General features: G+C 53.4%; 12 protein-coding genes across 12 annotated transcripts; 7 read left to right on the forward strand and 5 right to left on the reverse strand.

The window, feature by feature from the left end:
- Positions 1-89: 89 nt before the first annotated feature.
- Positions 90-3329, forward strand: KRP23_3731 (116 kDa U5 small nuclear ribonucleoprotein component; the record flags this gene model as incomplete). The annotated part of the gene is made up of 5 exons (XM_067888622.1): positions 90-803; positions 869-1240; positions 1317-2281; positions 2358-2463; positions 2535-3329. 5 exons carry the CDS (start codon positions 90-92, stop codon positions 3327-3329), a joined length of 2952 nt encoding a protein of 983 aa, XP_067747847.1.
- Positions 3330-3466: 137 nt separating this feature from the next.
- On the forward strand, positions 3467-5604 carry KRP23_3732 (DNA mismatch repair protein msh-2; the record flags this gene model as incomplete). Its single annotated transcript, XM_067888623.1, has 6 exons — positions 3467-3471; positions 3532-3655; positions 3747-3962; positions 4032-4355; positions 4440-5259; positions 5324-5604. The coding sequence occupies 6 exons, from the start codon at positions 3467-3469 to the stop codon at positions 5602-5604; spliced, it is 1770 nt and encodes a 589-aa protein (XP_067747848.1).
- Positions 5605-6146: 542 nt separating this feature from the next.
- On the forward strand, positions 6147-9438 carry KRP23_3733 (Leucine-rich repeat and coiled-coil domain-containing protein 1; the record flags this gene model as incomplete). The annotated part of the gene is made up of 6 exons (XM_067888624.1): positions 6147-6421; positions 6492-6557; positions 6624-6741; positions 6805-6894; positions 6972-9281; positions 9355-9438. The coding sequence occupies 6 exons, from the start codon at positions 6147-6149 to the stop codon at positions 9436-9438; spliced, it is 2943 nt and encodes a 980-aa protein (XP_067747849.1).
- A 53-nt stretch (positions 9439-9491) lies between these two features.
- KRP23_3734 (uncharacterized protein) lies at positions 9492-10283 on the reverse strand (the record flags this gene model as incomplete). The annotated part of the gene is made up of 1 exon (XM_067888625.1): positions 9492-10283. One exon carries the CDS (start codon positions 10281-10283, stop codon positions 9492-9494), a length of 792 nt encoding a protein of 263 aa, XP_067747850.1.
- Positions 10284-10507: 224 nt separating this feature from the next.
- Positions 10508-11802, forward strand: KRP23_3735 (uncharacterized protein; the record flags this gene model as incomplete). Its single annotated transcript, XM_067888626.1, has 2 exons — positions 10508-11549; positions 11609-11802. 2 exons carry the CDS (start codon positions 10508-10510, stop codon positions 11800-11802), a joined length of 1236 nt encoding a protein of 411 aa, XP_067747851.1.
- Positions 11803-11875: 73 nt separating this feature from the next.
- Positions 11876-12852, reverse strand: KRP23_3736 (Protein KTI12-like protein; the record flags this gene model as incomplete). The annotated part of the gene is made up of 3 exons (XM_067888627.1): positions 11876-12403; positions 12466-12626; positions 12699-12852. The coding sequence occupies 3 exons, from the start codon at positions 12850-12852 to the stop codon at positions 11876-11878; spliced, it is 843 nt and encodes a 280-aa protein (XP_067747852.1).
- A 185-nt stretch (positions 12853-13037) lies between these two features.
- KRP23_3737 (Adenylate cyclase type 10) lies at positions 13038-17487 on the forward strand (the record flags this gene model as incomplete). The annotated part of the gene is made up of 3 exons (XM_067888629.1): positions 13038-14526; positions 14602-14662; positions 14763-17487. The coding sequence occupies 3 exons, from the start codon at positions 13038-13040 to the stop codon at positions 17485-17487; spliced, it is 4275 nt and encodes a 1424-aa protein (XP_067747853.1).
- A 169-nt stretch (positions 17488-17656) lies between these two features.
- Positions 17657-19678, reverse strand: KRP23_3738 (Transmembrane and coiled-coil domain-containing protein 4; the record flags this gene model as incomplete). Its single annotated transcript, XM_067888630.1, has 1 exon — positions 17657-19678. One exon carries the CDS (start codon positions 19676-19678, stop codon positions 17657-17659), a length of 2022 nt encoding a protein of 673 aa, XP_067747854.1.
- Positions 19679-19847: 169 nt separating this feature from the next.
- On the forward strand, positions 19848-22299 carry KRP23_3739 (uncharacterized protein; the record flags this gene model as incomplete). The annotated part of the gene is made up of 7 exons (XM_067888631.1): positions 19848-20229; positions 20294-20385; positions 20452-20584; positions 20646-20755; positions 20823-21067; positions 21125-21701; positions 21781-22299. 7 exons carry the CDS (start codon positions 19848-19850, stop codon positions 22297-22299), a joined length of 2058 nt encoding a protein of 685 aa, XP_067747855.1.
- Positions 22300-22350: 51 nt separating this feature from the next.
- KRP23_3740 (Acyl-CoA-binding domain-containing protein 6) lies at positions 22351-23237 on the reverse strand (the record flags this gene model as incomplete). The annotated part of the gene is made up of 3 exons (XM_067888632.1): positions 22351-22623; positions 22695-22883; positions 22947-23237. 3 exons carry the CDS (start codon positions 23235-23237, stop codon positions 22351-22353), a joined length of 753 nt encoding a protein of 250 aa, XP_067747856.1.
- A 134-nt stretch (positions 23238-23371) lies between these two features.
- KRP23_3741 (uncharacterized protein) lies at positions 23372-23839 on the forward strand (the record flags this gene model as incomplete). Its single annotated transcript, XM_067888633.1, has 2 exons — positions 23372-23524; positions 23591-23839. 2 exons carry the CDS (start codon positions 23372-23374, stop codon positions 23837-23839), a joined length of 402 nt encoding a protein of 133 aa, XP_067747857.1.
- A 54-nt stretch (positions 23840-23893) lies between these two features.
- KRP23_3742 (uncharacterized protein) lies at positions 23894-25762 on the reverse strand (the record flags this gene model as incomplete). The annotated part of the gene is made up of 1 exon (XM_067888634.1): positions 23894-25762. One exon carries the CDS (start codon positions 25760-25762, stop codon positions 23894-23896), a length of 1869 nt encoding a protein of 622 aa, XP_067747858.1.
- Between the last annotated feature and the right edge of the window lie 32 nt (positions 25763-25794).

The following is a 25794-nucleotide window of genomic DNA, read 5'->3' on the forward strand; positions in this document are numbered from 1 at the left end:
CTTAATTTCACCCAATCATCCTTTCTCTATTTTCATCCAATCCGATCTCAGATCTCTATTGCAATCCGTTGGCCGCCCCATTTTCCAACATGGAGGAGTCTCTGTACGACGAGTTCGGCAACTACATCGGCCCGGAGCTGCCGAGCAGCGCGTCTGAGGCCTCGTCCGACTCGGAGAGCGAGGACGAGCAGGTTGACGATGCTGAACGCCAGGTGGACGCTCTGGCGCTGCAGGACGTGAACATGTCGGACGAGGACACGGCTATTGTCCTCCACGAGGACAAACAGTATTACCCCGAGGCCCACGAAGTCTACGGGGACGCCGAGACGCTCGTGATGGAGGAGGACGCTCAGTCCATCGAGACGCCCATCATTGAACCGGTCAAGACCAAGTCCTTCTCTGTCCTCCAGCAAAAGGTCCCCCAAACGACGTATTCGACGCAGTTCCTCACCAGCCTCATGGACCATCCGCAGCTCGTCCGCCACGTGGCAGTCCTCGGGGACCTGCACCACGGCAAGACGCTCTTTGTGGACCTTTTGGTGCAGCAGACCCATGTGGATAAGTGGGACCCTGCTCTCGAAACGAGGTTCACGGACACGAGGAAGGACGAACAGGATCGTAAACTCAGTATTAAAAGCACACCCGTGTCCTTGGTGCTGCCCACTAGTAGGGGAAAGCACTACCTCCTAAATGTGCTCGACTGTCCGGGACACGTCAACTTCTCCGACGAGACGACGGCGGCGTTGCAGGTTGCGGACGGCGCGGTGCTCGTCGTGGACGCTATTGAAGGCGTCATGATGAATGTAGGGCTGGACATTGTTGTGTGTGATGTAGGGAGGTTTTTAACGTTTTGATGGGTTTTTTGTAGACGGAGAGGGTGGTGAAGGCTGCATTGAGGGCGAATGTGGCGATTGTCTTGGTGGTGAACAAGGTGGATCGGCTCATTATTGAGCTCAAGCTCCCCCCCGCCGACGCGTACTTTAAGCTGCTGCACACGATTGAGGAGGTTAATGCCATCATTGACGCCAACACGCCCGCGGGCCGGGAGAAGCAGCGTCTGTCGCCGGAGCTGGGCAACGTGTGCTTTGCGTCGGGACAGCATGGATGGAGCTTCACGCTCGAGTCGTTCGCGCAAATTTACGCTGAGACGTACCCTGGTGTTCCTCCGTCCGCACTAGCGGCGAGGTTTTGGGGTGACAAGTATTTCAATCCCCAGACGCGGACGTTCACGAAGAAATCGGTAAGTTTGAGAGTACTGGCGTGGCTTGCGTTGCGACGGACTGACGTGCTTTATGCTTCTGACCTTGTGTTTGTAGCCGTACCCTGGTGCGCTGCGGTCGTTCATCCAGTTTGTCCTGGAGCCGCTGTATAAGATGTACTCCAAGGTGCTGAATGGCGACCCGAAGGAGCTGTCGTCGTCGTTGCGTGCCATGGGTCTTCGTTTGAGGAAGGAGGAATTGAACCTGAACCCGCGCCCGCTGCTGAAACTTGTGCTGGGCAAATTCTTCGGCAACGTTACGACTGGATTTATGGATATGGTCGTGAACCACGTTCCGTCTCCGTTAGAGACTGCAAAGACGAAGCTCGAGAGCATCTACTCTGGCAACCAATCCTCCGAGATGAGCATCGTGCGGGGCATCCAGTCGTGCGACCCCAAGGCGCCATTGATGGTCAACATTGTGAAACTGTACTCGTCGCCCGATGGCACAACGTTCAGTGCGTTTGGTCGTGTGTATTCCGGTGAAGTTCGGGAAAACAAGGATGTAAAGGTGCTCGGAGAAGCCTATAGTGCTGAAGACGACGAAGACATGTGCACGCGGACAATTGAGAGCGTTTGCATCGCACAGGGGCGCTACAAGATTCAGGTGAACCGCATTCCTGCAGGGAACTGGGTCTTGCTTGAGGGCGTGGACTCTTCAATCACGAAGAGTGCCACAATCACAGATGCTGATGAAGACCTACTGCAAGACGAAGAGGTCGGCATTTTCAGACCCATCCATATTGCTTTCGGCACGACGGCCGTGATGAAGCTGGCTGTCGAGCCGTTGAATCCGGCCGAGCTGCCCAAAATGCTCGAGGGTCTGCGGAAAATTAGCAAGAGTTACCCGCTTGTTCGCACAAAGGTGGAGGAGAGTGGTGAGCACGTGATCCTTTGCACTGGAGAACTGGCAGCGGACTGCATCCTACACGACCTGCGACGGATGTATTCGGAGATTGAAATCAAGGTTGCCGACCCCGTCGTCGCTTTCTGCGAGACTGTGGCCGAGACGTCCTCTGTGCAGTAAGAGCTACTTGGGTTCTGTTCTATCTATTGTCGGTATGGAGAGCTGATTGATGAATGTGTGCTACTAATCCAGGTGCTTTGCTGAGACTCCCAACCAGAAGAACAAGATCACCATGATCTCCGAGCCGCTGGATGCGGGTCTGGCACAAGATATCGAGTCCGGCGTTATCAACCTCGATGTACGCATAGCAATGCAGGTTGCGTTGCTGCTTGCAGATGATTTATTAATGTTGTGCAATGGAATACCCAGATGAGCAAGAAGGACGTGGCCAGCTTCTTCCAGACCAATTACAAGTGGGATGCCCTTGCTGCTCGCTCCGTGTGGGCTTTTGGACCGGAAAGCAATGGACCCAATGTTTTGCTGGACGACACACTGGCCACTGAGGTGAACAAATCATCCCTCGGCATGATTAAGGACAGCATCGTGCAGGGATTCCAGTGGAGCTGTCGCGAAGGTCCGTTGTGTGACGAGCCGATCCGCAACACCAAGTTCAAGATTCTGGACGCTACCATTGCATCGGAGCCGATTCACCGCGGTGGCGGCCAGGTTATCCCCACGTCGCGTCGTGTAGCCTATTCGGCCTTCCTCACCGCCACACCGCGCATGCTGGAACCGATGTACGCGCTCGAGATTCAGTGCCCTGCCGACACAGTGTCCTCGTTGTACCAGGTCCTGAGTCGTCGACGTGGCCACATCACACACGACGCCCCCAAGGCTGGCTCTCCGCTGTACACGGTGCGCGGTTTCGTGCCGGTGATCGAGTCGTTCGGACTGGAGACGGACCTGCGAGTGTTCACACAGGGCCAAGCCTTCGTCACACAAGTGTTCGACCATTGGGCGGTGGTCCCGGGCGACCCGCTGGACACGAACGTCGTCCTTCGCCCTCTGGAGCCTGCTCCGGTGAACGACCTCGCTCGCGAGTTCATGGTCAAGACTCGCCGTCGCAAGGGACTGAGCGAGGACGTGAACGTGAGCAAGTACTTTGACGAGCCCATGCTACACGAACTCGCGCGACACGAGATCGAGCTGCAGAACCTCATCTAGACATCCGAGCTAGTTAAACTCAAATACAAGCCTACTGTCCTATGTGGACATAGAGGTTTTCATGTGTCCACCATTGTCTCTCAAGTCAGTCTTCCGAAACACTGACGTCAAAGTTATTCACCAAAAGAGACCAAACGATGCAGTACGTGTTCGCTGCTAATCCAAGTGATCCCTTCTACTGACCTGTTCACCATGGTGCTAGACTGAACAGCTCGGCTAGAGAAGTTTTCGTGGCTTCTGGAGCTTCAACAAGCCGACTTCCGTCTCTTCTCAACCTGTTAGCTCCTTCTTGCAGCACTAAACGAGGTCGCCAACGCCTTAAACAGGTAAATCTTCACTTCTCTATTTTTTTTTTACTTTTCAATGCAATCTTCTTATGTCCATGCATGCGATGTTTTTGTTTTTATTTTTTTTCAGTGGCTCGAGTGTCCTTGCATCGACTCGGACGTGCTAAATGAGCGACTTGGCACAGTGGAAGCAGTCATCTCGGCGGTGTCTGGTGACCACCCAGTGTTGTGGAAGCTTTCGAGTCTTTTTCAGCACGTCCAAAGTTATGAACGTGGATTGTCGCTCTTCACCTCTTCGGGAGCTGTGAAAGCGGATGATTCTGTAGACATGAAGCTGTCCTTGTCGGTAATTTGAGTTTGCACGCGGTGATTTCCAACTTTCATTCTCACGAGATCCTCCTGGTATTTGTTGCAGGATTTTAGCGGCCTTGAAGTGTGGATTACCGAACTTTTCGTTCTGGTGGAGAACTCCTTGGCCGACGAAGATCTTGTGACTGAGCTCGGGAATTTGTTCTCCACACATCTGCGTCCAATCCACCAGCTTTCTTCTGGAAGTTTGCAGCCATTTTGCGCCTTGGTTCAAGAAATGATCGGTGGTGTAGAACGCGGAGAAGACTTTTCTCGACATGCAATGGAGGTAGACGGCGAGGGGGGCATAAAGTCATCGTCTTCGCAACTGCAAGAGCTACGTACTCAAATTCGAGAGTGCGAGATGGAAGCTGCAGTAGCGGCGAAGCAGGTTCGTGCCATCCGTTTGAGATATCTGGATCACTTCCTACATGTACTGTAGTTCTTTTACTAACTTTACTCAACACATATCCAGGCTGCAGCACTGCTCTGCATAGCGGAGGATCGAATCAAAGTTGTGTATGCTGACGACGAGCAGAGGAGCATCTCAAGCATGGGAATCGTTCTGCGTGTTTCTCGCCAAGATAGTCACCGGATTCAACAACAGAGTGGGAAGGGTCTGAGCGTGATTCGTGCGTCAAGAGCGTCAGGTATATGGTTTTCGACACCGACGATCGATTCATTAGGGGCGAAGTGGAAGTCGCTAAGGCGAAGTTACGAAGATGCTGAGGCAAATTTAGTACGCTTCCTGACCGTGGAATTTCAAGCACACTTTCAAGGAGGCTTGCACGAGCTGGCAGTTCGCGTTGCTGAGCTGGATGTTTTAGTGAGCTTTGCGCTAGTCTCATACAAGCACAAGTTTATTCGCGCTACTATGTCAGACGTCGACAGCCCTTCTCTCCGTCTACGTGGCATTTTCGATCCATTCGTGCAGCAATCAACAGGCGGTGCCAATGTAACAGGCGACTCCGAGCCCGACGTAGCTATCGAGCTCTCAGCTCACGACGGGAAATCATTTTTGCTTCTCGATGGACACCAGGAGTCCACTCAGACGAGTCTTCTGCAGCTGCTGGGCATTGTGGTTCTGCTCAATCAGCTCGGATGCTTCGTACCGTGCAAAGAAGCCGTGCTGCCGGTATTTGATGCGATTTTCTTGCGCACTGGGGCGTACGACCAGCAGCTATATGGGTACTCGACCTTCATGACCGAGATGCGAGAGATGAGTCATATTTTTTCGACGATGACACACACATCGCTCGTCTTGATCGAAGATCTGTGTCGAGGAACCGCAACCTGTACGGTGCATACATGTAAACTTTCAATTGCCATATTTACTAACGTGTAGTGTGATTGATACAGCTGAAGGTCTCGCGCTCGCTTTATCCATGTGCCTCCATCTCATGGAAACCAAGACGATGACCTGCTTTTCGTCTCAATGGCGTGAGCTTACCGACAAGTTACTGAACCAACCCAATGCGACCACACCAACACATGGATACGAGGACAGCAGGAAGAACTCAAGGACCAATCGAGATGATTGCAATCCATCGCAAAACTTTGCAGAGTTTGAGAAACAAATGAGGGACAGCGATCTGCCTCCAGACCTCATTGCCCTTGTCCGAGAGGAAATAGGACTTTGAAGCTATCTCGTAGAAGTAGTATTTTGAACGTGCAAGTGTGAATCGAAAGCGGCACGTCAGTCTGGCACTAACAACACAACTCAACTCCGTGAATCTCAAACACAGTGATCGAGGTGAACTCGCTAAAGATGTATAATAATCAATGAATACTTGTCATTTGTCTACGTGGTCTAGGCCTTTAACGCACACAAAAACTCGTTAGCTGAAATGTGATCATTTGCTTGCGTGAGGTCGACGACAGTCAGCTTGTTAACAGCATTGCCTACGAGTCCGTAATGAAAATCCTCATACTAATGACGCGAAAAAGTGCCACCCCCATAGTTCGAGGATTGGTGGTGCTAATCCACTTATCGAGTGGGTTGATTCAAGAATGAACTAAGCGAAAGCCGAGATCCAGGAAGGCACGGACTCAGATAGTATTATTAATAAGACCAAGTTCAACAATAACGTTCATTTCGCTTTGTTGAAATACGAACAAATCGTAAACTCATTACCATAATTCAAATAATTCCATCAAATCATTTTCGCGCTTTTTTCCGTCTATGCTGGCGCCGCCTCCCGACGACGAGCTACAGCTTGTCGTGAGCCACGTGAACGCCGGCGTGGAGTTCATCGACGACCTTGTGCGCGATGACGAGCGCGATGCGGCCGTGGAGCAGCTGAATCTGCACGGGAACTCGCTCCAGTCCATGGACGGACTCGAGGCCTTCACGGGGCTCGTGGAGCTCTGTCTCTCGAGCAACTGCATGGACGAGGTCGCCTTCCACGCGCTGCAGCCGCTCGTGCAGCTGCGGGTACTGGATCTGTCGGCCAATAGGTGGCTAGAAACCTGCAGCATTGATACAGATTCTGTCATTTTGCTCACTAGGGCTGTGTCTCGTGGACAGCATCTCATCAACGTTGGGGTTCCCACAATTGCCACGTCTTGAGGAACTTTCGATGGCGCACAATTGGTGATGATTTTTATTCAGTTACAATAATGCAGATATTTTATTTTGCTGACGAGTTCTTGTTTGCAGCTTGAGAACCTTGGAAGGCTTGACTCGGCCCATCAAGTTCCCAAAGTTGCGGTATATGGACCTTCGTGGGAATGAAATTGCAGAATTTAACGACCTGCTGGCGTTGCAGCGTCTGAAGGTGATTTTGTTGTTAGAGTTGAAGATTGCGCCGTGTTTGACGGTGCTTTTTGCCTCTTGGTAGCGACTTTCTCACATTCGCCTTCAAGCGGCAAACGGTGACCAAGCAAACCCACTCTGCGATCTTGACGACTATCATCACGCTATGATCAAGGTGCGGAGGGTGACTACCGTGGCTAGGGCATCGTGTTGTGGGATGTTTGCTTAGGTGACTTGTGTTATGAACGACAGTTGCTGCCCAAGTTGGAATTGCTGGACGAAGAAGAGGTGGAATTCCTGAAAGAAATGGGCAGCCTGCATATGCCAAAGTACCGCTCGCTCATGCGACGAATTGTCGAATCTAAGCGCCACCCTACCAAGAGCCCACGCGATGCTAAACAAGAACCAGCAACGCCTGAGCACCACGAAGGAGATCGACCACAACAACCAAACAGCCACCCCAACTCTGGTCGGTTCCGAGCATTACCTCCTAAAATTCAAACAGGCGTGAACTTGCAAGAGCACACAGATCATGAGCACAATCAAGGACCTCGTACCGAATTGAAGAAGACGCCTTCGCCTCAGCAAAAGTCGCCGTCGGAAAAACCTGAGCAGAAACCGCGACAGCGGCTTGTTGTGAAGGACAGCAGCACAAACACAGAGATTGATTTCGAGAAGGACATCTTAAAGCGTGAGCAGATCATCGGGCAGAGGGAGACCGAGTTTCTTGAGAAGGAAAAGAGCATCCTTGCCAAGGAGAACGAGTTCTACCTCAAGGAGAAGGATATGAAGTCGCAGATTGCAGATCTCGAGCAAAACCTGGGTGCTGCCGAGGCCCGAGCAACTAAAGCGGAAGCCACCGTGCTGGAAATGTCCAGTCGCTTGCTGCAAAAAGAAAAGGATCAAGCTACTGCAAGTGCTGCGTCGGACGAATCAACCTGTGCAGCTCAACGGTCTCAAAGCGATCAGCAAAAGGAATGGGATGTTACCCTTGTTCAATTGAAGGCATCACACCAACAGGCGATGGATCAGCTCAGTTTTGAAAAGACCGAGCTGGAGAAAAGAGTCGCTGCTCTGGAAGCAGACTTTACCGCCTCCACCAAAAGACTTCGTGAAGCTGAAGATCGTTTGGAGCAAGAATCTGCCGCAGTGAAGAAAAGTGGGAGTAAGATCGATGAAATAGCGGGGGAACTGGAACTAGCTCGCAAGACGCACGGGGCCATGGTTACTCAGCTGTCCGATGAAATCAAGTACCACAAGGACCGCGCGGAGCAAGCTGCGAACCGCAATGCGCTGCTTGAAAAACAAGTTGTTGAGCTAAAAGCAAACGTAGAGGCTGTCTACAACAAATGCATCGAAAAGGATGATGTAATCCAGCAGTTGAAGAAGAGCTTGACCACTCGACAGGATGAAATTGAAACATTGAGGTTGCAGTATGCAAAAGACAGTGAACGCCAGGACAAGCTGCAGCAGCAACAAGAAGATTTGTATGAAAAGCAGCTCCAAGCGTCTATTATCCAAGTGGAAATGGAGTTTCGCAAAGAGCACCAGCAGTCTACACAGAAGTTTCAGTTGTTGCAGCGCAAGAACCAAGAGCGTTTGAAAGAGGTGAAGCGAGTTCGAGAAGCATACCAAGTCAGCCTTCAGCGCGAAGCTGCTGCCAAAGCAGAGGTCGACAAGCTCCAGGCCATCCTTGCTGACGACAAGAAGAAACTGTTCGTGGAAGATGCGAAGCGCTCCGATGCCTGTAAAGCAGAAATTCGCGAGGAGAGACAAAAACGCAAGGCGTTGGAGCAGCGATTGCTAGAAGAGCAAAAGAAGAGTGCACAAATGGCCTTGTTTGATGCAGAGCTGGATGAACGGAGAGTTGAAAGCGAGGGTCTGCGTGAGGAAATCAGACAGTTCGGAGAGCAGCGGAAGTCCTGGAAGAAACTGGAGGACGATCTTCGTGCTGCCTTAAAAGTCAAAGACGTCATGCTCGCGGACCAGCTACGTCAGATCCAGGAACTGACCAGCGATCGTCAGCAAGTGGAAATGCAGTTCAGTGACGAAATGGCAGAGTTCCAGGCGCAAATTGAAGATCTGGAAGCCGCTCTGGACGAAAGCCTCCAGAAGGCAACTGAAGAGGAGATTAAGAGCGAAACCCTCAGTGCGAAGCTTGCAGCGTTGGAAAAGGATGCACCCGAGAAGGTAACTGAGCTGAACTCGCTTCGTGCTGAGCTGGAGCAGAAAGTATCGGCGTTGGAGTTTCTCGACCAGGAAATGCAGCGGATGCGAACCGTTCTTGAAAACCAGGACGAGCTATTCCAGAAGCGTATGCAGAAACATCTTGAACAACAGCGTGAAGAGATGGAACGCGTACGAGTAGGGGCTGAAGAAGAGCGTGAACATCAGCTTCACGGGTGGGAGACCGAGCGTGGTGAAATGATGCACAAATACGAGGTGCTGGCGACTGAAATGGAGAATATTGCAGCTCAAAACGCGAAGCTGCGGGTGGCGCTGGATCAGGAACGGCGTAAGACGGCCCAAAACGATCGCGATATGCGAATTTTGCTCGCACAGGTAAGACTGCGGATGTGATGAATTCGTTTGGCTGCTGCTCACTCTGGCGTGAACTGCTGCTTGTGTACCTCAGATTGATCGCGAGCGTCAATCAAAGAAAGAGAACCTGCGGCAAATCAAGTCTCTGTTTGATCAACTGCAACGAGAATCGCCATAGCCTTCTCTGGCCATACTGCTGTGAAAATAGTAAATCTGTAGGTATTAGGCGTGCTAAAACGAATCCTCATCACTCCCATCCTCTGAAAAGTACTCCAGCTCCTCAGATTGAATGTCTTCCTCGCTCACATCCGATTCGCTTCGCAAAGCTCTTGTTTTCCTTGCATCCTCTTCCGCTTCGCTCTCCTCAGCCTTCTCAGCTGTTGTTGCTGGGATACCTTCATCATGAGACTCCTCACGACTATCCAGCGTATTCGCGGTAACTCCTGTGTCTGCCCCCGCTTCATCTTCATTGCCGTCGCTCTCTGCTTCGTGAGTCACGAATGCTCCTCGATTGGGATCCACTTCTACAGTCGTAGCCACCTGCGGTGTGTCGTGCTCGTCCGACCGCGAAGCTTCAGCCACAGACTCTTCCATAGCAGACCCCTCCATCAAACTCTCCTCCAACTCACTCTCGGACTCGTCCTCCTGGTTCTGCGCACTCGCAACCGCCCGACTTCCAGTCAACGAAGGCGCTCGCTGCTCGGTCTCTGGTAGACTCTCCACCAGTCGATCCAAAAGTCGCTTCAATTGCGCTTCATTCACAACCCCCGGGGCCAAGAAGCGTTCATTGTCCTGCTGCAATTGGCGCGTGATCTGCTGCGTCTCCGAGCTCCGCGTGAGCATCGGGAGCTCCACAACGTGCAGCTTCCTGGCAGGCGGCAAAGTGTCCCCATCTCGATACACATACAACGAAGTGGCACTTTCCCCCGTTGCATCCACGACGCCTTTCAAATCGTCCTCATACTCGAGCGCCAGCGTCGGGATCGGCGCAAACTTGAGCCCGAAGCGCGTGGGGACAATCATCTCGGGATGTCGACTTCGCGTCGTTTCGCGGCATGGCTACATTATGTTGGATACACATATGGCAACTGGTGTAACCTCTCAGTTGCTTCCTGCCATCACCTCGGCAGCTATTTCTGGTCTTCCTGCATGTTCAACAGCTTCTCCTGACAGCGTCACAGTGGCGGGCAGTGCTCAGCGCTCGGCATTTAGCAGCGTTCTTGCGCCAAACTAAGGTGTAGCCATCTATGGCGGCAGTACAGCCCATCCCCTTCGGAGAGCGTAACCAGGGGTACACCGTCGAGCAGCTTTTGACGTGGCACAGCAAGGACTTGGACTCGGACCTGGACGACTCGAGCGACTCAGGGTCGGACTCTGAAGTGTCCTCCTCTCCCGCCAGCTCTTCAGACGTGTCCTCCAAAGCGTCCTCCTCTTCGGCGTCATTCGGCGACTCGAGTGACCAGGAGGACGACTCGGACGCTGATTCCGTCTCAGATTCCGTCTCGGATTCCGATTCCTCGTCTTGCTACCTCGACCAAGAGGACACTAGTGGACAATACTCGTCCGACGACGGTGGACGTCCAGCTGAGACACTCATCTTCCGTCGTCCACGCAGTCTGGACGCTCCAAAAACTCTGACAAGAGACGTGTTGGACACTCTGGGGGACATGGCGCGCACCGACAACGTGGGCTTCATCGCGTGGCTCGTGCCCGGCACCGGCATCTGCACCATGCTCGGCACCGAGTTGCTGGCCTGCACGACCCACTTCAGTTGCTCCGAGCACTTCCCGACGCTGTCGTACGCCGCCACGTTCAGGCCCGAAGGTTACGCCTTCACGGGGGGTATGTGCCTCACCGCGCTCTTCATCTTGACGTCCGTCGTGCTCTTCTTCTGGTACTTGCAGCTGCGCGTGAAGCCGCACAAGCAGGTGGACGATGGTGGACGTACCACGACAGTGGCGGGCTACGTGTGTCTGATAGGGGGCGCCATCTCGGCGATCTCGCTCTTCGGACTCGCAGTCATGGACATGCGCACGCACCATGACGCGCACGTCAACTTTACCATCGTCTTCTTCATATCGGCGTGGGCCATGATGATCGCGGTGCACAGTGCCAGGGGGACCATTCTGCTCGAAGGCGACAGTGGTGAAGCCAAGCCGAGTCTGTTGACGGTGCTGCGTCGACGCGCCTTCTGGAGGTCGCTGCGTCGGTGGAGACGACCGGACTTCTTCACGTCGTACACGCTCGGCCGCCTGCTGCTCAACACCGGCCTTGCATCCACGTTCTTGTGTACGTTGTTGGGCTCTGCTTCGATGCGAGTTACTGATGTTGTGTGTTTTGTTTCGCAGTTGGACTCTTTTTCCTGTGTGCCAACGGCGTGTGGCCTAATCCGCTGGGCTTCACTGCTGGTCAGGAGGCCTTCTTCGAGGCGCTTGCGATCGTGTGCCAGTTGCTCTTCATGGGGACATTCTCGTGTGAATTGGCGAGACTCGCACGGCTTGTCGAGCACCGCGACTACTTGGAATTAGAGAGGAGTGAATAACGCTACGTACAAGACTAAACCCGTCAGTAGACTACACTTGCTGCTTACTGTCTTGAGAGGACGCACTCAGCGTTTATCCCTGCTGGTTGAGGTACTCGACGAAGAGATCTCCAATGGCAGCAACAGCGCACGGTCTCAAACGAGTGATCTTGATATACTGCCGACGGTGGCGACGCGTCTCAGCCGTCGACAACGGACGAGTGAGTCGGAGTTCGCTGCTAATTGTGTGCAGTGGCACACGCAAGCCGTCCGCCACTCCAGCATCGCGCTGGTGGACCAATAACGCATCCACAATTGCACTCGTGACCTCATCCAACGCCTGAAGGAAGCTCGTCTCAGCAGCAGGAGCCGCCTTCGTCGCAAGACCAGCCTGCACGGTCTTTCCGAAGCGAATAGTCTCGGTGATGGCATCCAGTGGCACTCCAGTTCCATCCGACGTGAAATCTCCCGGCGTCAAGCGAAACAGCGGACTGTCCCATCGATTCTTCTCCACAGGGACCTCAAATCTGGCCGCCAGTTCCTCAAGCAGCTTGGGATTAATGCGTTCTTCTCTTGCAGCATTCCTCTGTAGTGCCGCCTCCACCGGCGTATCCACGTACACCTATAAAAGAGCAATAACCCATCAGGAAAGCCTCCTTCTCTCAATGGAGAGCTCTTCCTTACCACACAGTACGTGGTGCTCTCCGCCTTGGCCTTGCAAAAGAGTTCGTATCTCTCGCCTTTGGTGTAGTTGAGAGCATCCAGCACCACGATCGTCTTGGCGTTCACCACCTTCTCCACTGCCGCTTTCAACGCACTACGTGTGTTCTTCTCCTCTTTACTATCTGCAACCAATAGACACAACAACCAAGTCACAATTGAAGTCGCAAACTCCTAGCCACCCATTCCGACTGCACCAGCGTAGCCCTGCGTCTTGTCAACATTGACAGTAGCAGGCGAGATACACACAACTTTGTCCTCGGGCAATTGGCGCTGTAGATGGTCCGCCAAGGCAGTGGCCGCCACCGTCTTCCCAGCCGCGGGAATCCCACACACGACCACGAGAGGCATGTTGGTCAAAAAGAGACTTTGTCTAGTGTAGCCATGTGTCACAACAGTGTAGCCATGTGTCACAACAGTGTAGCCATGTGTCAATGTACATGTTGCACGATGGCGTTTCTAGAGATCAAAGCGGCGCCCGTAAATTTAGCTACGTCCGAGCCACTCGGACAGCCTTGTTGATCCGGCCAAGAGGCATGCCCAACTCGTCCGGCAGCGAGCTCAATGTGCTGCTGCGTCATGTGCCCAAGATCGTCGTGTCTCGCTTCCTGAACAAGCCGGAGCGGCCGCGAGGGCCCGAGAGCTGCTCGTTTGTAGCTGCGGTGGCGCTCTTCGACATCTCCGGCTTCTCGTCGCTCGGTAGCCGACTCAGCGAGGACGAGCGAAGGCAGAGCAGGGATACCAACAAGAATGGCAGTAACACTGCGGTAACTGGATCAGTGTCGACCCCTTCGTCGCCATTAGCTGCAGCAACAAGTCCAGCTAACAGCAACAGACCTGCTTTGTCAATACGCAGCAGCAGCGGCACGATGCTGCATAGCGAGCCGAAGCTATCAAAGTCTCGGATATCGCAGCCCGTCATGCCGTCACTACCAAGTTTTAGCAGCCCCACCGCTGGGAACCTCTTCAGTGCTCGCTCATCAGGACGGAGAGAATCGTCCGTCAAGGGCGACGACGATTCTAGCTTGGCAGACGACGAAGAAGCGCTCAGTCCGAGCGACAAGATGCGGCAGCGACGGATGACCAGCTCTTCTTCTACGAGCATGAGCTTTCGTCATGGGCCCAAGAATTCGGTTGCGACGCAAGGAATTGCGGTGGAGACGTTGACTACGACACTGAACAAAAGCCTCGAGCCTGTCATTGACGTGATTCTCAAACATGGCGGCGACATCATCAAGTTCGCGGGCGACGCACTCATTGTCATGTGGGAGACGGAGGTTTCACGAGGAGAAGCTACCCCAGGAGGAGAGCTGGTTTACCGCGCGGTCTGCTGTGCCCTTGAGGCTTTGCAAGCCCTGGGAGCAGCGATAACAAGCGATGGGAACGAGAGCGATCAATCACATTTGCAGCTGCTTGGGATGCACGTGGGTATTGGCGTGAGCGACATGACGGGAAACCACGTTGGCGGAGTGCTGAATCGTTGGGAATTCTACTTGAGTGGCGACGCTAATCGACAGATGAGCTTTGCGGAGGAGAACGCGCAAAAAGGTCAGCTAGCTCTTTCCCCTGAAGCCTTCGACGCTTTAGACGCACGATTCGGTACACTACCAGAGCTGGATATTGTCTGCCATAGGAGTGGGAACTATCTGGTACAGGAAGTACCGGGAGATTCCATTGCAGTTAACCCGCATCGACAAAGTGTTGTATCCCCACCACTTGAACCCCGTGCAGATTTGATTGGATTCTTGCGGTGTTACGTGCCTGGAGCGATCGTATCGCACTTGCAGAAGGGTCTGTCGCTCACTCCATGTCGCCTGAATGTCACCGTCGCGTTTGTCAAGTTGGCTGGCGTGGTTGAGATCGCAGACAAGCAAACGCAGTTGCAGACTATTCATCAAAACTTGTGCACCATCCAAGAATGCGCCTACAAGGCACAGGGTATGCTGCGTCAGTTTGTCATCGACGACAAAGGGGCGGTTGCAATTGTTGCCATCGGTCTGCCTCCGTTTTTCCACGAGAACAATGGTACGTGCCCCTTGTTCAGACAACTGCAATAATGATCGACGTCTTACCGGGCTTGATGAATATGCGTGCTCGTAGCTTTTCGTGGGGTCAAGTTCGCTTCTTACGTCTTAGAAAGCGGCGTAAAAGCTTCCATAGGGTACGTTGTCTGGATCCTAGTCTCCTTCACGGCTGCGTTCTTACAAATTCTGTGCTTGCAGAGTAACAACTGGAGCTGTATTCTGTGGCTCTGTTGGTAGCAGTGCTCGTGCAGAGTATGCTGTCGTAGGCGACTCGATCAATCTGTCCGCCCGGTTGATGTCCGCGGCGCCAGTAGGTGAAATCTACTGCGACGATCGAACGCACAAAGAGACAAAGGACTCGGTACATTTTCGAGACATGCTCGAGATGACCGTGAAAGGGAAGACGGAGCCGATCCAAGTGTTCCCCGTACAAACATTCACGCAAGCGTCGGAAGCGTTTGCTGCATCTCTATCCGAGGCAACCTGTCCAGTACCTTACGGCTGCAGCAATATCCTGAATGCGGTGCCGCTGTTTGGCTCAGCATCCAAAACCACCAGTAGCAGCGATGGCATTGGCCATCGAGCGTTAATCATTTGCGGCGACAGCGGTACAGGCAAGACCATGCTACTGAACCACGTGATGCAACGCCACTCGCTAAGGTGCTTCAAGGGAAACGGCGACAGCATGGACACTGCCGTGGATTTCCACGCGTGGAGAGGCATCGCGAAAGCTATGGCCACAGTCACGGTCAAAGTCTCCCAAAACAAAGGTTCAGTACCGAACATCGATGTCGCGGGGCTGAGTCGCACCAGCTCGATGGATCTAGGGACCGCAGGACTTGATTTTAGCAAGATCAGCCATTTGACAGTACACCGGCCGAGCCAACACGGTCGACCTTCACGTACTAGCATGCTGACTACGCATGATGAAGTCCGAGACGACCACGATAGTGATGCTGAAACCAGCGCTGCTGAGCGCATTACGGACAGTGGCAGACTGAGTCTGGTAGATCTTTCCTCATCACACTCTCAGCGAGTTCCAGTGCTCGACTACTTGGTGGTACAGCAACAAGTCACGAGAGAAACACTCAGGACGCTGTCCAACTGGCTTCCGTACGATGACTCAGGCACAGCTCCCGTAGAAACATCGACGGAAAGGAGTGAGGGGGCCTTGAAGTCTTTTCGCCAAGTGCTGTTCGCCATGATTTCCGCGGTAAGTGCAGCCAAGCCCATTGTGTTGGTTTTTGACGATGCCCAATGGATGGACAACCGAAGCTTGAGTCTTGTGCTCAAGGTGCTCGAGGAACTGCCGAACGTTTACTTTCTGATAACTGTGCGAGGGATATCGAAGCACACTGCGAGTGCCAGATCGATGCTTCTTGCTCTGGTCATGAGTCTTCCGAGTGTCGCCACTCGACAGATGAACTGCTTTACTTACCAGGAAACCAGCCTCTTTTTGTGTCAGCAGTACCACATCACGATTATGGATACGCAAGTGCTGGCGTTCGTGTTTGAGCGCACAGAAGGGAATCCTGGATCGCTTATCAAGCTGCTGAACTTCATGTTGGACGCCAAGTACATCGCCATCGAACCAGAGTGCAACAACATCGTGATCTTGAAAGATCTGGACGAAATGGACACATTGGTGCCGCAGCACATCCGAGCACGCGTCATGTCCATCGTGGATTCTCTTGACGCGCTGGCACAAGCAGCTTTGAAGCTACTGAGCATCAACCCGCAACCGAGCGAAGAGAAAATGGTCAACGGTGTTCTCGCCCTTTTGTCGGCATCTCATCAAGAGGGAAGTATGAGCGGCGAGGTGAGCGGCATTCGCCTCAAGGTTCCCCGGCCAACGTGGGAAGTGCCGCTTCTACGCCAGGTTCGCGACAGCTTGGTGCCTTGTGAGACAGCATTGCTGACGATCGACACGCACAACAAACTCTTCTTCTTCAACACGGAAGAGATGCGGCTTGTTGTGTACGACACGATGCTGCCATCCCAGCGGAAAGTACTCCACGCCTTGTACGCCGAGTGGCTCCAATACGCTGCCTCCAAGTCAGGTAGGGACTCCCTTACTCCGCCATTCCTCGCTACAATCAGCTCGCTGTCTTCGGCTACAAACTTGACGGCTGTACCCGAACCAACGAAAGGAGCGCCCGCTGTCCGTCCGATGCCTTATCAGCAGTACGCTCTGCTCGGGTATCATCTCTCCCAATCTGACAACCCGAAAGACGCCCTGGGGGCCTATTATCTTGCCGCAGAAGGTGCCATGGAGGCGAAGGAGCTGGGCTTTGCTGAAGACTGCATGCACACTTCAAGCAAGGTCCTGAACACGCACCCTCGCGTCAACGACCTGAATGAGCTCGAGACCATTCTACTGAGAAGCCGTATCGAGTTCATTCGGGGTACCATCGCAATCGAGAACGACGACTTGAGCTTGGCGATCACCCACATGTCGTACATAACCCGTCTATTTAACCGCAAGGGCAGTGTCCTTCGCCATTACTCGACCAATGTCCAACGCGAAGGCCTGCCCGTTCGTTCCGCTGCCAGTTTTACTGCCAGTCGTCGTACTAGTCTTCCGATGTCCACAGCTGAACCTGTCCCTGCAGCGCCAGGTTGCTTCAGCCTGCTACCAGAGGGCCCGAGGCTAGAAAGCATTCAAGCTCGGTGTATACCTCGCCTGTTTCCTTTCAACAACATTTTCCCATCCAGTTCGCGCGTATCAGGTCCACTGGGGCGGCGCCAGCTCACAGCCAAGAGCAGAATGTCACTTCGTTCCAGGTCGAACCGTATTCAGGCTGAGCAAACGCTGGACGCTCTGGACCAGATCAAGTTCTACCGGCGAAAAGCCTCAGCGCTAATCAAGCAAATCAACTACGCCAAGAAGAAGCAAGATGAAATGCATCGCCACATCCAGAAGTTTGCCCAGAGAAGCCTACAGACGAAAGAGAAGAGGTAGCAGCTTCTTGGCTGTTGAGGACAGAAAAGAAGACCCCGCTATCGTAGTGTATCGATGTAAATATGACGTGCAGCGGATCCATCAAGTCACCTCGTTGAACTTACACTGTTGATTGTTGGGCAAAACACTTGCCGCTCCGTATCCCTAAATCAAGCTGCATCGTGTCTCACTAGCCCTCCAGCTGCAGCAGATCCATGATAGCCCCAATCTTGCTTTTGTATTCGAGATGTCCGCCGATGATTTCCGACAGATCCACATTTTCAACACCATCAATATCAATTGGTGCGATGCCAGCGGAGTTTAGTGACCAACCTTGGTAACGGTACATGACACCCAACATCCAATCCTTATCGGAGTATCCGTTAATGAGTCTTCCAGATACTACGCGGCGTGCGTTAGCCCAATCGTCACGCGCCAAAGGGACGGGGGATCCAAGCAGCACTGCATTCTCCACAATTCCGCACGACTCGTCCAACGATCCACTTTTGGCCAGTTCTTTTAGGCAGGAAAAGATCAGTCTGGCACCCATACCATACCCAACCAGAGTAACAGGTCGCAGGCCCTGTTCACGCTGGCGCAGCGCATTCGCCAGTAGCTTGCCAGACGTATCCGCAGCGTTCATCGTTACAGTCCAGGCGTTATCAATGATATCTGCGAGTCGAAGAATCACTCGCGGGATTGCAACCGCAGCGAACAGTGCCGCGAGCGCAGTGTACTTGACGATCTCCGTCGTCGCGTAATTCGAAACTTGCTCGGCCGCAAACGTGCGCATGGATTTACCAAAGCGTCGCAGTCCCGCTTCCTCCCACACAAGGCAGTACTGATCGCCCTGGGGAAAGCGGTCCTTCCAACGCCACGCACGCAGAGGTTCGTGCTTGGTACCGATCTCCCACACTGAGCCACTGGTACTGGTAGTTGACGTGCTGCTGGAAATGGCGTTCGAGTCACTGTTCAAACTCGTCATGTCGCTGAAGCGCGTATCTTGGTCTGCCACCGCCATCCGGGACAGATCCGCGATACCCAGCGGGTCGTTCTCAGAATCGCCTGCCTCGATGCTGTACGTGCGTCGCAAGATGGCGAAGAACTCGTCCTCGCGTCCTTTATAGCGGTCCATGACCTGGTCCACCTGGTCCACCTTGTCGGGGTTCCTCTGTCTGTAAAAGGCTCTCAAGTACTCTCGACTGTCCCCCCACGCTCTTCGGAAGCCTCTTCCGGGCGGGTCGTCATCATCCAGCCATCCTGACACACAAATGTACACGTTCATGCCATCCCCAGCAGACACCAAGTCGAAGCTAAAGTCGTGCACCCCTCGGGTCCGCGTGTCGGCCTTCAAGCCCATCACCCCAGCCCCCGCGGTGCCAAACAGCACCGTCGTAGCTGTAACTCCAGCTGCAGAGCCCACTGCCGCTCCAATAGTAACTCCTGCTCCTCCTAAGGCCGTCAAACTGGCCGCAATGGCCGGTGCAGCGAGGCCGCCCGTCACTGCGAGCAACGCGCCGCCCGTCACGGCCGCTGCGCCAATGGCAGCGTTGCGTTTCCAGTCCCAGAGCTTGGGTTTGGCCGCCACTTTATCCAGCGGCATCGCTGTAGCCTCTGCGAACAGCGTCTGGCCAATAGCCACCTCCTCCTGCGTCAGATCGGTCCATTGCAGCTGCAGAGCCACCGCCAGTCGTCGTAGCAACGTGCGGGCGCGGGCGTCGTAGCCTACGCTCTTGACGGTGAACCACAGCAGTCGCTTGAGGATCTCGAGCCTGAAACCTGTGGTGGACAGCAGCTCCGAGCCGTCAAATGGGTCGTTTCCCCTCTTTTTGGACTTGAGTTTGCGGGTCCAGCGCTTGAATCCGCCGGCGTTGGTGTCGGGTACTACAAGAGCGAGAAATGGGGCGGGGTCGTGACCTTTTTGGGTTAAAATGGGAACGTACGCCTCGGTTTGGGTACTGCTGAGCCCCACGAAGTGCTCGACGACCAATTTTAGGTAGCTCTTGGACCAGTTGAGACCATTGGAGCCGTCTGTGACGGCCGGCAGGAGACACGCGCAGAGTCCCGCGACGCCGCGTTTTTGAGACTCCGAGAGGAAATCCATGGCGTATTCAGAGGAGACGGAGACGGGAGAGGCAATGGGAGACGTGAGCGACGCGCGAGGAACGTCTCGAGAGGTCGGAGAAGGCCGCAGTGCCAGCAGCTTCTTCATGGCTGCACTAATATGGATCGAGGCACGCTGATTGGCTGGAAATAATCTGATTCGACGGTATAGAAATAGAAACGATGTTGTATACCCCTTAGAAATAGTATACGTCTTAAGTACGATATAGCCATGTAGCTTGAAGCGACGCGAAAGTAGTTGAAGCTGTCTAGCTGGAATGGGGGACAAGGGGTTTCTGGTGGATGCGGTGGCGCAGTTCGTGCAGAGCAGCGCGTGGCGCGATGCGGTGACGCACTTTTTGGAGACGCACTACAAGCGCTTCCTGGTGGACCCCGAGCCGCAGGGGGAAACTACTGAGTACTCGCTGGAGCAGTTCGACTCGTTCATGGCGTTCAAAGACCGCGTCGAGCGGATGCTGGAGAAAGTCGTGGGTGACCTGGGTTGCTCTGGACAAGACCTGGTGGGGGCCATTCAGGAAAATTTGAAGTATGAGTCGGCGCTGTCGACCGAGAAGAGGTTCTGTATCCAAACGCTGCTCACGTTCGACGACTACGATGCCTTCTACTCCCGCATCAGCGAGTATGCGGCCGAGAAGCAAGGTGTTGAGGTTGTGCTTGAAGGTGGTGAAAGAAGAGATATTGATTTTGTTTTGTGGCTTCCTAGCCGGTGGGTTTGATGCGAGCGCCAGTGGGAACACGGAGATTTCCGAGTGGGCGATGCAGGAAGCCATCGCGCGCTCGATCTTGGAAGCTCATGTACGTTGCCTGTTGCTGCAAAGATTTTGTTCGTGAAATAGTTTATGTAGGTTGATTTTGGTGTAGGCAAGAGGGCAGCTGGATGAATCGGAGGCAAGTTGGTTGCCCTGGGCACAAGCGTTCGTGCAAATGAGTCAATGTGATCAGGCTGCTGCTCCTACCGAAACTGCTGCCGGAGCGGAAGATTATTCAGCGGAAGGTAATGATGGAGCGATCGGGTACAAAGACAAATGCTAACTGATGATTTATGTATCATGCAGCAGTGGAGTCGTCTGAAGCCAAAGCCGAGACCAAAGGCGCTGACGAAGGTGAGCCAGATGAAAAGAAAGACAGTCGCATGCAAGAACTGGAGAAGATTTTAATCCGAGAAGTAAGTTTGCGTGTGAAGTTGGCTTCAGATTTGCTTTAAACTTACTAAATTGGTGTTGAAATGGCAGAGGTTCAAGGTAGACCTCCTCGTTGCGCAGCGAATCGCGGAAGCAAATACACAAATGAAGAAGCAAATGCTGAATCTTGCAGCGGAGGCAGTTCAAGACGAGCAAGCTGAGGACTTGACAACATCAGCAGAAGAGGAGCTGGCAGGGTTATTTACGCAGATCGAGACGATCCAAGAGCGTCTCAAAGACGTGAAAGCACGGTGCTTCAAATTTGAAAGTGTGACCCAACAGCAAATGGACGCCGTGTAAGAAATATACCTGCTCTGTAAGAGGTTTGAGTACTAACGCTGGGTCTGCACTAGGTATCTATTTCTCAAGGAAAAAGTGCACCACAAGCAGGACCTTGTCTCCCAGGAAAAAGAGATTTCAGGTTTTATCTTCACACAGATTCGGGAGAAGGACGAAGCATTGGTCCCGCTGATGCTGGAGTGGTTGCTACTTGAGTCGGAACAACTTCGGACGCAGAACCAGATCCAAGAGCATCTCGCGGGTCCGCGCGACGAAGGATACTGGGCACAGGCATGGGATGACGCTTCACAGGCCTTCTACTACATCAATTCTGTGTCCAAAGAGAGTGTTTGGGAGCCCCCTGCTGCCGGGTTCTACGACATCAACCAAGAATTTCAGGTTCCTGGCCTGGAAACAGAAAACCCAGCGCCAGGTGCCGCGGGTGCATGGAGCACAGAGGATAATGCTTCAACTGCTCAAGAAGCTGAAGCAAAAGCGTGGGGTGAATCGTGGACGGAAGAGGCATCAAACGCAAACGAAGTCTATGGTTCTGAGTCGCGGGCGAAAGGAGAAATTCCAACGTTGGATCAAGCATCATCTCAGCTGGACGCTACTTTCGAGCTGAAAATCGGTCCAGACGCAACAGAAATGGTAAGACAACCGTCTATGAGTCCTTTGAATTTGCTGTGGATAAAAAAAAGCTGCTAACATTCTGTTTGTGTTCGACTAGTTGGAAATGGAAAGCGTCCTAGAACGTATTTCACGCGAGCACGACCAAGAACGCAAGCGACTGGAGCTCGTGTTTGAACTGGAGAAGGCACGACAAAAAGAAGATCTACGCAAGCGCAAAGAGAAAAAGCGCCGAGAGAAACTGGCGAAGAAGCAAAGACAAAAAGAGGAGGCATTCCGCGACGGAGCTCCGAAGGAGGATGGGGAAGCTACATGTGCAGCCCAGCCCTTACCAGCTCCAGTGACTTCTCAGAAGGCGGAGGCGAAAACTGAGGACAAGTCGCACGTGAGTATCAACGTACCGGGTCACGGTCGAATCGACCTATCTCACCTATTGAGCGATGCACACGCTACCCGCCATCGTGAAATAACAGGAATTACGCCGGCACACGAACGCGCTATGCTCAACCCGGCAACTTTGCGCTATCTCACTGAGCAAATGGCGATGAAGCAGCCTGAGGTGTTGGGCCAACAAGTACGCAAGGAGATCGTGCTAGATGAACTTGCAGATGAAAAGTAAGATGAGGTTTATAAGGGGAAGAAAGCTGGGGGGGGGGGGGGGGGGGGGGGGTCATGGCCCAGGTGATCCGTTTGCTATCCGACGTCTGCTCCTTTTACGGGGAACAGTGGCAGCCAATACCGCTGCTTGCTCTTTTGTAGGCTCCTTCAACTGGCGCAGACTCTCCAGCTTGATCCGGTATTCAGCTTCAGCTTGTTTCTCCATATATTTTATGAGCACGTTGTAGACTTCCATCTCGGCGTCATGTTCAGCGGTGCCGAGACTATGGTCCTTACGAATTGTATCGGCAAAGCTCTTGATGGTTTCAACAGCATGTTTCTTCTTCTGCATTGTACAGCGCATAACATCCGTTAGTGGTTGAGCAGTGCAAGTCCACAGCTTAGGAGACAACGTACTGCGTTGTAGTCGAGGACTTTACCCCCGTACTGGAGAAGAAGTTTCGCTACACTGAGTGACTTGACGTAGTGCATAGGCGAACACGCGAACCGATCGCGACTTGACGCGTCTGCACCGTGGCTAAGCAGCAAGAAAACAATGGGGCGATAGTTGTTGGTCACTGCTAAGTGAAGTGGTGTGCAGCGACCCTGGTGCATCACATCACACGTTAGTACACCAGCACCTCCAACATTTCACCACGCGGCTCTCACCAGCATGGTTCGAAGCGTCAAGTCTGCGTCCGTCTTCTGCAACAGCAACTTCACGATCTCCATCTGCCCTCTAGCGCATGCTTCGTGTAGCAACGACCTGCCAGACTTTGGGTTCCGAGTATTGGTGGCAAAGCTCGGATTGTCCTGCAGAAACCGCGCCAGTTCGTCCACGTCACCTGCAATCGCCAGATCCATGGCTGACGCTTCCAGTACTGCAGCACCCTCAACACTTTGATTGTTTCCACGAGGAAGCGCCAGCAAATCGTCCACCAAGTCTGCGAATCCATCCATAGCGAATTGGTTGGACTGCTCAGTGGTGACGCTTCAATGTGCTCACACGTCACATATTTCCGTCTTGTGTAGCAGACACCCATTTGTGTACACTTCGTGTCCATACATTTACAACATTGTGGTCATCGTCGAAAATGATGCTTGCACGACGTCTCCAGCAGCTCCGCACTGCGTCGTCTGCATGCTTAAAACTGAGCGCAGGGGCCATTTCCATCTTGCCAGTTGCTCGTAATGTGTCCTCCAAAAGTGGCAATGAGGATTGGAGCGATGTCAACAACGTTATCAAGGTGAAAATCACAGTCTCCTGTTCATTTTGAGCTCTTGGAACTGACTGGACGTGCATCCGTTTGCAGGAACTCCGCAACATTTCGAGAGAGCAGGGGCTGGAGGGAAAGATGCCAGACACGAAATTGCTCAAGGAATTGGGCTACGGAGCGCTGGTGATGGCCATTCGCAAGAAACACGGAGGAGTTGTGGGCGTGGCGGCCAAATTGGGCACGTACAAGGACCACCAGGTTTTCGACGTGCACAAGAAGGTGAGTGCACGCGCCAAACGCCGTGAAAAGCGACAGGAGCGACTCAACAAGCACGACTTCTATTGAATACACTTGAGACTGAGCCCTTCACACACGGCACAAAACATACAAAAGTTGTGGTTACTCAGTGATGATCCATGAACTCTTGTGACTGGCCAGAACTTTTTGCAAGCGCTTGTCGAGCGCGGTCTCTTGGTTGTAGAGTACAAGGCGTCCGATGCGTAGCACGTCACCCTTGATCCAGGCCCGGGCCAGGATTTTTGCGATGGCTTCTTGCTCGACGCTTCGGCTGGAGCTGGACCGAAGCCCAGTGTCCTTGTCCTTCTTCACAGTGAAGACTGCGAAGCGAAGCCCTCCGTTTAAGAACTTCGCCTGGAAAGCACGTTGCATTTGGACAAGCCAAGAGCGCTCGAACACATACCCCCGTCGACTGGAGAGTGAGATCGCCAGGGGCATTTTTGGCAGCTTGTCTGGCACACCTTGGTTTGAGACCTGTGCAACCTCCTCGAGCACGCGCTGCACTACCTGGCCGAAACACACGCCCAGTTCCCTGAATCTTACGCTGCGACGCGGGCAAGTCCCCACTTCAGTTCCCAGGAAGTCCAGGATATCGTCAGCACAACACCCAACGTCCTGGATATCAATACTCGTGAGATGTGGAGAACGCCACAGTGCAGCAAGGCCTCGATCTGTAATTGTGTTCAGAGTCGCAACGTAGCCTTTATTCATACGAAGAATACGGCTGCTCGAAGAGGGGCCCAGCTCGCGGATGCGCAGAGAGCGGAGCTGCGGGCAATTCGCAGTCAGCGTCAGGAAGAATTCATCGTTGAATACGTCTGGGTCGATCATTTCATCAATTTGCGGGTAGATCAGCACATCACCCAGCTGCACTCGATGAAGCACGACATCCAAATGCTCCAAGGCCGGACAGCCTGCTACGAGCACGTTCAAACCACCCGTAGAGTACTCATTTCGTCGAATACGGAATGGTGCTCGTGTATTAAATGTCAACTGCAGACGCGTGAGGAACGGCTTGGTCGTCTGTCCAAATGGCAAAAAGAACTCGTCCGAGAAGGGCACCACAACCCAGCTAAACTCGCGTAATGCCACGCACGACTCGCAGAAAGTCTTCCAGGCCTCGCGAGTCACACAAAAACTCTCATCGGACGTCACCAGTCTCTGTCCTTCATGGTACGACCGCTTCCATCCATCCAAGTATTCTAGCTGCGGGCACAGTTTTTGCACCGTGGCCAGGAATTCATTCGACGCGCCTTCTCGGTCAAACTCGCTTCGTGAGGGCACCGTCAACTGCCTCAACCCTTTGCCACCCGAAGCTTCGTGCCACTTCTCCAACGCCGAGTACAGTCTCCAGAACACAAAGTCCATGTTGCCTTCCACTGCGTCTGCATGCAGTCTGTCTTTCTTGGGCAGAATCAGCGCTTCGACGTGCTTGCAGTAGGTGGACGCGGCATCCAGCACGTCCCCCATTGCCAAATGGTGCAGCGGCACGCCTGTCAAGTCTAACCGACGTAGATTTGGACACAATTTCATTACATTTCTCCACTCCACCCACTGGGAGAGCTCAGAGGCTGCTGCTTCAGCCTCGTCAGGTGACGGCGTCTGTCCCTGGGCGTCCAGGTCCCACCACAGAGCCCGCTTCTCGGCGGTTATGACGATCCGCAGGTCCAGCAGCTTCTCTCCGCTGCTGCCACTCAACAGCTGCCTCACCCACTTAAGTTCCTGCTCCTGTTCGTGCCCCGTAGTGAAATGCAGCGTTAAAACGCGCGAAAACTCGTGTTCAGCACGGAATTCCGCCACAATTTCGCGCCACGCGCGACACACACGCGCCAGACGCTGCAACGCGCAGAAGGACGGCTCTGTCAGTCGCGTGGCGAAGCTAGGAGGGCCCTCGAGTTCGTGCGGAACGAGCTCCGGCGCCGCCGCGAACGAGCAGATCTCCCGCTGCAGAGCAAGTGGCAACGACTCCATTTTTATGAGTTTTTTTTTTGGAAGACGAAATT

Source organism: Phytophthora ramorum (assembly GCF_020800215.1).
Source record: "Phytophthora ramorum isolate Pr-102 chromosome Unknown Phyram_PR-102_s0003, whole genome shotgun sequence".
NCBI classification, from domain to species: Eukaryota; Oomycota; class Peronosporomycetes; order Peronosporales; family Peronosporaceae; genus Phytophthora; species Phytophthora ramorum.